The sequence below is a fragment of the Ischnura elegans genome, chromosome 5 (genome assembly GCF_921293095.1).
Source record: "Ischnura elegans chromosome 5, ioIscEleg1.1, whole genome shotgun sequence".
Taxonomy (NCBI): domain Eukaryota; kingdom Metazoa; phylum Arthropoda; class Insecta; order Odonata; family Coenagrionidae; genus Ischnura; species Ischnura elegans.
In genome coordinates this window covers 38,027,002-38,040,004 of record NC_060250.1, presented here as the reverse complement: position 1 = coordinate 38,040,004, position 13,003 = coordinate 38,027,002, and the positions used below count along the sequence as shown (strand labels likewise).

The following is a 13,003-nucleotide window of genomic DNA, read 5'->3' as shown; positions in this document are numbered from 1 at the left end:
ACGTCAAATTTCAATTCATGACTGGCTTCTCTGAGCAAAGAAGTCCATACTCGTAAGAATGCAATTAAATATCCACGATGGAAATTAAATCACCTTCTTCACTCCACATTAGATATATATTCTACAATTAGAACAGTTAATTTCACTGGTATCTCAACATAAGCATTAGTTTAAATATTTAAGGCCTTTGTGAGCATCTTTGCTAGATGTTTTTCCAAAATTGATAAGTTCAATATGCTTAAAGGCTATGTAGAAATTTTGTTTTTATCACAGTTCTAACAGGCAAAGGTAAATCGTTACCTCCACCGCACAAACGCTCAACAACTGCCCACCAAATCAAATCCGCTCATCTAGGAGCTCAACAGTATGAATCGGCTCAGCTGGTAGTAGGCGGAGCATAAACACTCACCTCCAAAGCTTGGAGGGTTGGAGGTGAGCGTTTCTGCTCCGGACACTGCCAGCCGAGCGGATTCATATTGCTGGGCTCCGAGATGAGAGGATTTGATTTGGAGGGCGGTTTTTGAGTGTTTGTGCTGTGGAGGTGTCGAGATGAAGTCAGAGGCATATCCAGCTGAGAGGTGGTTATGGGAGTAAGTTGGCCCTAGCAGAATTTCTTCTCAGGTTGTCAACAAGGTGAATATATCCATTTCAGATAGAGAGGGGACGGAGAGTGTAGACGTCGAGGAAGTGGCTGAAGTTGCCTATATGTTGACACACTTCATCCCTGAAGACAGTAGCAGGGTAAGCTGCCAAAACCTTGGAAATGGAGCCACTGACATGGTTGATAACCCAAGAAGAATTTGTGCATATTGTCCACAGGGAAAACCTCAAATCTTTTGTACCTGCCTCTTGATCCTGGATCTGCCTCTGAATGAAGTTAGTCTTTATTTTATTTACACATTCATCACATAGGATGCCAATTAGCATCTTTCTCTTTTCTGACTCTGGAAATGGTATGATGTCATCATTTCCGTGGTTACAAGAGGCAGCCTGGGTTTATTGAATGATCTGGTAGATAGTGTATGTGTTTATAAGAATATTGTTACCCATCTCGAACGTTGTGACGTCTTGTCGCATTTCCTAGTATTAATTAATTTTGAGGAGTACACAGGGGAAATTAGGCGATGCTGCATGTTCCAAAGTTCAAGCAGACTTAATACCAATACCTGAGGAGTGGAGAAAGAAAATTTATTTAATGATAATCTTCTTGATTATTCCAGCATTAAAATGGAAGTGGCAAATATGAAGCCTTTTCAATTATTCACCCATAGTGCCCATTTTAATCATCCTGAGGAGATTCCAGAATCACCAGGCTGAGTAAAGTCCCACATATGTATGGAGATTAATTTCATGTCTCAAGGTTAGTGCCAATTAGTATTAGCCCAGTTCATGAATATTTTCAGGGAAATTAATATTTACACAGGTAACTATATTTCATGTAGTATAATGAAAAAATCTTAGGTTCTTTGTTCTGTTCTCACCATTTAAAATACCATGAAATAATTTATGTACCATAAAATAACATAAAATTTGGTGCAATTACATGTTCACTTGCTACATAGTTAATCTGCGAGTTTTCACATGTCGTGGTATGGCATTTGGAGGAGGCGCCCGACAGCTTAGCTCATTTGTGCCATGAGGGAATGGTAGGTAAGGAAAGGTGGAGAGAAACCCGGTGTCGGCATTGCTCTTAATGAAAGGCACCAAGGGGACCCAAGGATGTCCCATCTAACAGACAGAGTGTGGCGCTTGTAATATCCTCCACACAACGTTTAAGCAGGGATCGGGCAGTCTGAAAATTCTCAGCCACCGCCAGAATTTGAACCCGAGTGTGGGAAGCAGTGTGGGAAGCCAACACTCAAGCCACCACACCAACCCAATCCCCACATGCCATTGTTTAAGATAAAACACCATAGGTATATAATAAGAGAAAATGATATTTTAAGGGGATGGGAGTATTTTAAAAGTAAATTAATCGTGAATCACATCTATAGGTTGATGCATAGTTACTTGTCTAAAGTGGCCACCAAACAGGTTAAGGAGAAGTGTTCACAGATGGAGGAGAACACTGAATGAAGATTATTTTGGGACCTTTGAGGGTTATCGGGGCTCATGTCGAGCAAAATAATTGCGCCCTATATAACAACGTATCCGTTTAATGAGGACATAATACAAGCACATGGAAAAATATGCAAATTGGCAGATAGCCACTGATTTCTGACACCTTTGCGCTTGGGCTGGCTGGTATGAATCTCGTCCACTCAGGGACACTACTTGTCGGGTAAGGGCACCAAATCCTGGTCCTGTTACCCTAACAGCACCATGGGTTCTCCACCTATCACCCTCCAAGCGGAGCTGCCTTTCGGCAGTAGCGCATATTGATTTGAATGTTACAATTATTATATAAGGTTTTCAGGAAAGGGCAATATTCAGATGAAATTAAAATTGATTTTCTGTACCCAAAACTGCCATGATTATTAGCCCAGAATTTTCATTTAATTTCACTTGTAAATGCCATTTCTGTGGGTATGAAGACAGCAATAAGGAGGCACGGCATGGAAAAGTGGCTTTGTACTTGGTCTCACTCACAATTGCAAAGTCAAGGTGTTGAGGTCTCAAATTCACATTGTGCTACGGGAGATGAAGGTCAAGCTTACTAAGCCACAGTCATAGAGAATAAGAGCAATTGGGAAATCTGGGTTAATATCCCAGCTGAGGCAAATGATTTATTGGTGGAAATTTTCACCCTTGGTACTGCAGTTCTAGTTGTAGACTATGGAGGGATGGCTGTTTTTTTTATTTCAGCTGTCAACAGTGGCGGATACAGATGGGGGGGGCGCGCCCCCCCCCTTGCGGATCCGCATGTACATATTGCCGAACATTGCAAAACCACAATTATAACTTTTTTATATCATAAGATGGCATTGTCTTTCACATGTTTATAATCACTTTAAATAAAATTTTCATATACTTTGCCTGTGACTTGATCATCTTTTATTATCATAAAATTAAAGACAATTCAAGATATGTTGCGCCCCCCCCCCCTTGAGTTTTTTCTGTATCCGCCACTGGCTGTCAAAGAGGTGAGGTAGTCACGAATGGAGGATATACAGTGTACATTGTGCAATGTGGATCCTTAGAGTTTCTGGAATAAAAGAGTGTAATCTTCAAACTATGTTCCCGAGAATTTAGTTGAAATAATGATCAGGGGCCAGTTGCTCAACAATGTGACCATTGGCAGTTGAACGAGGTGTTCCTTGAAAAGAGGTGGATTTCATATTGCTCGTGTGGGAAATATGTTCCGTTTCAGGGAAAATTGGTGGTGGTCATTTGGTAAGAGTATCAGGACTCAAGGTGGGTCCTCTGAGGGTTACAACACACCGCGACTGGGACCCAGAACTACAACTGATATGCCTGCGCAACCGGGAAGGAGAGTGGAAGATAAGGAATAAGGATGAAGGTGCCGCCGCAATAGGAGCCCAACGACGCCTCCGCGGTAATGATAGGGATAGAAGGGCGGAATGGGGTGTACCCACGCCGCTATGGAAGAGGCCAGGCCCGGCTACTAGCAAAACCATAATTTATTGTGCCAACGATTTTGGAAGATTTTACTATAAATAAGTAAAATCCAAAGATTAAATCGTTGGATGGTCATTTGGACAGGTGACACAGCATTAAATTGGGATATGCATAGTTGTAGAATTACTGCATGATATTTTTCATAATTTTGTCTATCTCTTTCTACCTGCCCTTCTTTTCATATCTTCTCATTGTCCCCATCACAATTTCATGAGTATATTTCCTCCATTATTGCTAGTTGGTATAATTAATCATAGATTTTGAAAAAAATCATAGATATATATTATCCTTTACCGGGTTACTGTATAAATGAATTCACCCATGCTCATATTTCCTAGGTTTCAACAGCAGGATTGCTTGAAATGATGGTTTAGAAGAGATGAAAAGAAATACATAAAGCTGAAGGCCATGAGAAGTTTCCTGGAATTTATTCTCGAGAATCATTACACTGCAGCGAGCATGAACACTAAATTACCAGGATATGAAGGAAAGGAGCAACTCTTTTTTTTACCAAGAATGCAGAATAGTGGGATTTTAAGGTACATTGTAAAACATTGTCTATGTTTCAATCAGTTATCCCAAATAATAGTTGAACCTTTTGTAAAAGCCTTTTATATTTTTCAACCAACGATTGAAAGTGATAATACAGATCCTGAACAGTAAATAAATTATGGCAACATTCTATTCTCTGTGACCTCCTTGTTCACCAATCAAGCGTTGGTTGTGATGATATTGAGTTTACCGCATTAAAGGTACTTAGTTGTCTGTGTAATCTTCTTTTCAAGAAAACATTCTGGATCACTGCATAGTATCTAATTGGTGTCTAATGTTCATGTTATAGATTATCTTTCATATATGTTGCTTATGTGTCTCAATGCAACAATTTCTAATGTATCATGGTAGCTTATTATGCCAGAGTTCTATAAGTTTTAAGAAAGCTCTATTAAAGAGCGAGAATGTAGAGATAAAAGGCCAATGTCCTACATTTTCTGGCATACTACCTTAGGATTTTTGATTAATCAAACAGATAATATTTTGTGCCATCTTGAATTATACACAATATTATTAAAGAATCAAATAAAACCCCATTTAATGAGGAATTGAATTTTTTGAAATGGTAGATAACAAGTAGATTTACTTCATCATAGCAATGTGGAGAGAGGGCATGGAAATTTTATACACCAAAGAATTCACATGAAGAATTCTTGGCTCCCCATCATCACATATGGTCAACATTCCTAAGATTGGTTTAACACATCTCTCCACTAAATTCTTCAACCAGCTTTTTCTTTTAACACCCACATATACGTATTCCCAGTGAGAAATGGGTGGTGGAATCCACGTTGAGTGGTGGATATTTGGTGGTGGTGAATATTGAGTGGTTGGACCCACGTGGAATCCATGTTGATTTCCAGTGGATTTGTGGTGATTATCATAAAATGTTAAACAGAATTTCTAATTTGTGGAACTTAACTCTCTGGTGACATTGCGTCATTTATCATCCTGAAACCACGCTAGTTATGTGAAAATGTATCGCACATTCTATTTTTATATAATTCGTGGAAAGGCAGCCATGAGAGCACATGAAAAATCGTAGACACATATATAGAAGGTTTAGATATAGAGTGGTTGAGGTTTTAATGGTTTTAGGACAGCACCAACTGCTGTTTTAATTTTTCCACCAAATTTCCACGTGGGTTCCACGTTGATTCCACGACCAAAAACATGTGGTATCCACGTTAATTCTCCACGTGGGTTCCACGTGGATTCCACCACCCATTTCTCACTGGGTTGAAGGTATTTACAGTTCAATTTCACCTTTGAGACCCAACTAGTTACAAATGACACAGGCGTTTCATTTCATTGCTTGGGAATGTAGTGAAAAAGCTATTTTTCTACCGCAAAATGCTGTCATAGGGAGTAAATGCAGTTGTGTACAGTAAGAATCAACTAAAAAGTGCTGTAGAAGGAAGACTTGTAAATAGAATGAGGATAATTAATTAGGAATGACAATAGATATATACTGCAAATTTTCGACCCAACATAAGTCCTAAGTCCTGATCCATTATGGTATATTTATGGGAGTTTATGGTTGCATTTCAAGTGCCTCAGAATTATTGACTTGTAAGTACATATAATATATGTATAATGTCAAATATATTAAAAATTTTGGTAAAAAATAGAGGTGATACAATGAAAAATGTAGGAATTATAGCCTTAACCTTTTCCTGACGGTGCCTATGAAAGAAAAACATTTTCTGTGTTACTAGTAGTATGAGAATATTTTAAACCTCTCTGTCTATGCAGAGCTCTTTTTTTTGCGGAGTTGCCCAGGTGTTCTGGTCCGTCCAATTTGGGACCCAACAAAAACAGGGCACAGGGCTCCTCACCCTCATCACTGAACTAGGCCCTCTATCCCTATCTTGGCATGAGTCCGCGGTCCACTCATTGCGTTACCAGTGTTTTTTTCACCAAATATTGCTTTTATTTTTTTATTAATTTACTCTTCTATAAGAATAACTAAAAATTTTTAAGCATTGTGGAATTTAACACAAATTTCTGGTATTGAGAATAACAAAGATATCAAACACAAGGTACCAAGACTCTAAATCCAGAACTTTATTATTTATTAGCAATGTAAAAATTTCGTTTTAAAATTGCTTGTCATGCACAGAACAAAACGAAGAATTCATTTAAAAGTATAAAAAATTGGAGTATGCAACAAAATGTTTCTTTGCAAAAACCATTGACATTATAACCATTTCATATTTAATTCCCGCAGTGAAGAGGATCATTAATGAGTGGGAGGGTCGGGCTTAATTGCTGAGGAGTGGTCCTAAGGTCTTGCTAAGCTGGGTCTCAGGCCAGACCTGAATGCATCCGACCATGGCTACTTCACTAATCACTTCCCTACCCCCATGCCAGCGATAGCCGATGTCCGGTCGCTTGCTTTGAAAAATCCACACCAGCTATACCTGACGTTAGGTCTTCTGCATATGAAAATGCTCGTCGGCTCCACCCAACGTTCAGCACGGAAGGGTTGAGAGTATCTTGTATGATGTTGGGCACGATATGGTGGAAGTTCTTAATATTATTAAAATTGGACATTGCAATATTTCCACTGAGTTTTATTATGACACAACGCGTTTCGTCGTTACAAACAACATTATCAAGTGTAAAAAGTCATAAGAGTTCCTCCTTATATCTGCCTTGGTGCTGGAAGGGAGGGGTTAACGTGGAGGATGGGGTTTGGATGACGAGAAGTGGGGATATTGAAGGCTGTGGGGGAGAAGGGTCGTTTTTTAGGGTCTCGAAAGAGGAGCAGGGAGGGGGAGGGGAAAGAAAGGTTCCAGGGCGGGTGAGGGTACTATGCACGCCTTCACTGTCTTCTTTCGCATTGTGGTCGTTCGGATGGAATCCTCATCCAGATGATCTTCTTCTCCCTTTTGTTTCAGTGTGGAGTATTTCTAAATCAAAATTACAATTATGACCTATTTATAATGATCGTCAACTACACAGGAGAAGAAGATCATCTGGATGAGGATTCCATCTGGACGACCACAACGGGGAAAGGAAGACAGTGAAGACGTGATGGTACCCTCACCACCCTGGAATCTTTCTTTCCTGCCCCCCCTCACCCCCACGCTGCTCCTCTTCCGAGACCCTTAACCCTTTAACTGCGCAAATAAGGTGGAATAGGCTACGGAGGGTTACTGGCGGCTACTGAAGGGCAATAAAAATAAAAAGAGGAGTAGAAGATTTCTGCACGACATCTACTTGTCAAAGGAAGAACTTCTAAGTACCTATGGACTTGGAGAGTAGAAGCATTGTTCAAATTTTCAATAGATGGTGGGAGCAGTCTGCTGGGGCGATCGCTTACAGACCATGGGAGCAGGTTAAGGATTAAAAACGATACTTCTCTCCCACAACCTTCATTATCCCCACTTTTCGTCACTTGATAATGTTGTTTGTAACGACGAAACGCATTGTGTCATAATAAAACTCAGTGGAAATATTGCAATGTCTAATTTTAATAATAGGGTAAAGAGTAGTTGGTAGGTACCCATCACATTGATGTTTTTGGTCCTTCTGATGTTAAAGTAAATGTTGCCATGATTGCAATGATATGATTGTCACTATTCTGGCCACTATGGACTCCATCTTCACTCTTATGAAAAGGAGCTGGTTCCCTTGCCCCAAGTGCTCGGAAGCATACCGTATATCTCCGAATGTAGTCCCCCCTTTTTTTCCGAAAATGGCCGCGGAAAAGTAAGGGGGGGGGACTATAATCGAGTGTAATCCAATTTAGCATACTAAAGGTGACCATAAAGTAATAAATAACGGCATAATGGCTAATGTTCTCGTAGTCTTTCTATTTGAGTATATTTATGAGGATTATAATCGGAGATATTAGTAAATACTGCCACGTTTTACCGGAAATTAAGACAATTTTTACCACAAATGTTGTACAGATACGATTATTCCGATTCAAATAGCATATCGAATATGCGTTTTCACGGAATCCATCGGGTAGCCGCTAATTTTTCTTGGAAAAGTATTGTTAGAATAATTCAATCGACACTGATCACTTAATGACGCAAAACAGTAAATAATTAAAATGAAAACTAAACACACACTATCATTACATTAATCGAACACTAGAATTGAATCAATAGTATATTTACCCGTCGCTCATTTAATAACTACACGATTTAAATAATTGCGAAAAATAAACAGATAAAGTGAACCTTTCGTGACGATTTAGCATTTCATTGCGTCCGTAGCTACTATACGTCCGTGCGGTTCGTGTTTACAACCACTGCCGCTTTCACAGAACAAGAATGCGCAATAGGTGATGCATTTGTTTCTGAAAAGGCGCAATAATCGACGACTTTAAACCAGAAGCGCCGGCATTACTGCATTTGATCGAAATACAGCGACTCAGCATCGAAAGTGTAATCAATTTATTGAGGAATATCTTCAATTCGTCAGGGTAAATAGGATCGATAAATTACGTCGCATAACGTTTCGCAATTATTTCCGCGATATTTTCTTTATTAAAAATAATTTTACGTTCAACAGTGAGGTGATGGATCAAGTAGAAAGATGAGGATCAATACCGCCGCAGATTAGAGGCCTTCAAAGACGGAGTTTCGATGCCAATTTAAAAATAGCCGTTGCAGAATACGCCGTAAATCATAGTATTTACAGCGCTAGCAAAGCGCTAATACATCGCGGAAGTCATTTCGGGGGTCTCGACGCGGCAGATTCAAAGAATTAGAGGAAAATATCGTCGAATTTGTGCGCAAATGCAGAGCAGAAGCTCTTTGTGTAACTTATGCAATGATTCGCGACGAGGCATTGAAAATTGATATAATTTTTTTTCAGTTTTAATGTTTGTTGGAAAAAGTTTATTTCTTAATTTTATTACTTTGATATTTGTAAGTCCTGTAGTTTAATTGTTTTGCTTAACAGGCATTTGATAGCAATATTTTTATAATATTTATAATTTATTTAACACAATTTTATTTAGATTTCCTAAATTCTTCAGGTCACTTGGATTTGTGATGAGTTGATGGGTGTGTTACACTGGATCTAAGGAAGTTTCAGGGCCAAATGCAATACTGTTTATGGGCTTTAAGTTAAAGCTTATATATTGACATTGTCTGTAGTCATTTGGAAATCAAAAATATTAATAATTTGTGAAGGTTTAAAAAATACAATAGCCTTGGATACTTAAAAAAATTTCTCATTTCTTCATTACATCTGGTTAAGGAACTATAAATTACTGATACATGCAATGGATCACAACATGTTTTAGGTATAGTTATTTTGTTTTGATGGAAAATATGTGAACAGATTTGTTCTTAATCTTCACAGAAAATAATAGTTTTTATCGAATCTAGAATCTTAACTTGCTAACCACAGAAAAATTGCCTTCCTTTACATTTTAAAATTTTTCCCAAAACTGAGGTCTCAAAATTGGGGGGGGGGGGACTATATTCGGGGGGGGACTATATTCGGAGATATACGGTAATTGTTGTCAGCCTACGGTTGCCAAGTAATGATATCTTCATAGGCTTTGAGTATCTTTTAAATGCCTAACTTTCACAGGTGTAAGTTAAGAGTCAAGTAAGGTAAAAATATCACTACAAATGCCTCCACTTTTTCCCACAATTGCTTATTCAATGAGTAAAATTACTTATCTCCGAGCTTGCTTCAACATACAGAGATTGACCTACCATCCACTACCTACCCACCAGGGGCACAGCTAGGAATTAAGGCTGGGGGGAGTTTAGGTGCACCAGGGTGTGTGGGGGTATGGAATACCCACCAGGATAAGCGGTAGGTCATAAGGTAGATTAATAAATAGCGGAATTTTAAGATGAATGGTTCAAAATGGTGAGTTTTATGGCTATCTTAGGGATATTTTATTAATACTTGCACTATTCTATAAGTGATATCAATCCAATTAAGTAAAATGGATTAAACTTAAAAATTTCTCTGAGCTCTGGGGGGGGGGGGGCTATCCCCAAACCCCGCTCCCCCCTTACTGCACCACTGCTGCCCACTTGATGCATATGGTGGCTTTATAATCCATTCTGAAAGCCTTGGTACCTTATAATTTACCTTGGGAGTTACCAGAAAAATTAAATTGATGATCACTCTAATATACCAGGCTTAGTAATAATTCAATTACTTTAAGCAAGGGCCACTTTTCATAAAATTGAGAATTGACTCTTCTTAATTTTAACCAATGATCAACCTAGTACTAATAATTCCATTCTCAACTGAATGCCTTATGGAAATATTTTTAATGCAATTTTCTCGTTTTCATTTCAAATCTGGCATATTTAGAGAGTCCAGTAAATAATGATAAAGTATCATTATCAACTAGACTCACTCAATTCAGTTTTGCAAGCATTGATAAGAAAATTGTTGGACACCAAATGGGATAATTTCTAATATTTGATCAAGTCTATCTATTTAATAGTAACTGTAACTCAGATTTTAGCATAGGTATATAATTTAAGCATACATATCTATTTTGAAAAGGAAATTAAGAGAGCTACAAATATACTTGCTTTAAACTATACCAAGGGTCAATAATTTTAACTTTGCCCATGATTAATAACCACCACCAATTCAGTTTTTGTAAATAAAATTCATTTCTCCCATTTTACACTCATCAATATCATCAACAGCCAACAATCCAAAGGTTGTTTTGACAAAGGTCTGAAATCGATCTTTCTATACCAGCTCATTTTTAAATTCTTAATTAATTGTTTTCTTTTAAAATCTCTATGTACCAAAGTGAGACATGGGCAATAACAGCAGCAGGGAAATCAACATGCTATCCAGGGCTACTGAAGGATGATGATAATCAAATGGATCGACTGAGTTAGTAATGAGGAAGTCCTAAGAAGAGAAGATAGAAGAGAAGCCTCATGAAAACCTTGATAGGAGGATGGCACCTCCCCCCCAGCTACGTCACTGTATGGGAGACTAGTGATTCAATGGTAAATTATAGAAAACTATGCAGAGAATTGAACAGGGAAAAGAAAATTGCCAAGGAAGTTTTTTTACAAAATATTATCTCACAAGATAATGGAAACAGGTTTTATAAGTATCTTAGAAGAAGAAAGGACAACAGAGAAAATATACCGGTTTTGAAAAATGGGGACGGAAATTTAATCACTAACGACAAGGAGAAGGCAAATGCTCTGAACAAATGGTACGCAAGTGTTTTCACACATGCAGCAAAGCAAGTAGACACTTTGGGCTTGGAACTCAGCTTCCAAGACTTTCAGAGAGAAACAAACGTAGTATGTAACGCAAATGTAAAATGCATTAAAACTTCGAATTCTGAGATCTGTAAAAAAATTAGTAAAATGAGGAAGAATAAATCAGTTGGGCCAGATGGCATATCAATAGATTTACTCAAAATGGGAGGCAGTGAAATTTCAAAATATGTGAAACATTTATTCAATGCTACGATAAATAACAAAGTTCTACCCAAGGATTGGAAAAAAGCATACGTAACACCCATCTTTAAAGGAGGAGATAAGGGATTGGTTGAAAACTACAGACCGGTTAGTTTGACGTCAACAGTGTGCAAATTAATAGAAAAGATAATTGCTGATTATCTTTGGGAACTATGGGAGAGCACCGACTGGTTGTTCAATTTTCAACATGGGTATAGAAAGGGGCACTCCTGCGAAACGCAACTACTGGGTTTTTGCCAAGAAATTGCAGACTCTATAGATGAAGGGATAGAAGTGGATGCAATAATTGTCGACCTGTCAAAAGCATTCGACAAAGTAGAGCACAATCGGCTTTTAGAAAAAATGAGAAAATTACCACCTCAAACAGACAGTAGACTGTATTTTTGGGTCGAAAATTTCCTGAAGGGTCGAACGCAAAAGGTTAAAGTGGGTGAAATGTGCTCCGAAGAAGCACAAGTAACGTCGGGTGTCCCACAAGGTAGCGTCCTTGGACCGCTTTTATTCTTAATTTATATAAATGACCTTCCAAATAGCATTAACTCCCATATTAGGCTTTTCGCAGATGACTGCATCATTTACAGGAGAATAGAAAGGGAAAGCGATCGAGAAGTGCTTCAAAATGACATAAATAAAATGACAGTTTGGGTGTCAAAAAATGGAATGGACATAAACGTAAAAAAGTGTAAATTTATAACTTTTAGTAGGAAACTAAATGGACCTAGGAGAGAATATTTATATTCAGGGACGGTTATTCCAAAAAGTGACCGATGTAAATACTTAGGGGTGTATTTAATGAAAGATTTAGGGTGGGAGGCAAATGTCGAACAATTAACAAAAAAGGCGTTCAAAACGTTACATTGGGTGATGAGGAATCTTAAGGAAAGTGATCAAACTACAAAGGAGAAGGCGTATAAGACATTAATCCGGCCGATTTTAGAGTACGCGTCACTAGTGTGGGACCCGTATGAAAAGGGACAAACAGAATCCATCGAGAAGGTGCAAAGAAAGGCAGCAAGGTACGTCATGGGGAAACACAAAAAGACCGAAAGTGTCGGTAAAATGCTGAAAGAACTGGGATGGGACACACTAGAACGGAGAAGAAAAATAAATAGGCTTTGCGCACTCTTCCGCACACTGAAAGGGGAAAAGGCATGGGGGGAACTTCGGAGGAAGATTGAATACCCCAGCTATATTGGTAGGCATGATCACCAATTCAAGATGAAATGCCGGCCGCAAAGGACTAATGTAAAGAAATTCTCGTACCTTAACAGGACGATTACGGAATGGAATAGACTCCCTGCAGAACTGTTTAAGCCCTACCCTAACAACGTAAGGATTTTCAAAAAGAGGTGTAGAGGATTAATATTGGAAAATTAATATCACTGAATTTTAATACTTTCCAGTTTCATTTTGGTAAT

The 13,003-nt window shown here is 38.4% G+C and overlaps 1 protein-coding gene across 1 annotated transcript in view; it reads left to right on the top strand.

Moving 5' to 3' along the window:
- Positions 1–705: 705 nt before the first annotated feature.
- The window catches only part of LOC124159669 (transmembrane channel-like protein), a 112,959-nt gene continuing 100,661 nt past the window's right edge, over positions 706–13,003 (top strand). The window contains exon 1 of the mRNA XM_046535576.1: positions 706–741. Within this exon, the coding sequence (XP_046391532.1) occupies positions 706–741 (36 nt within the window). The remainder of the gene's footprint in view (positions 742–13,003) is intronic.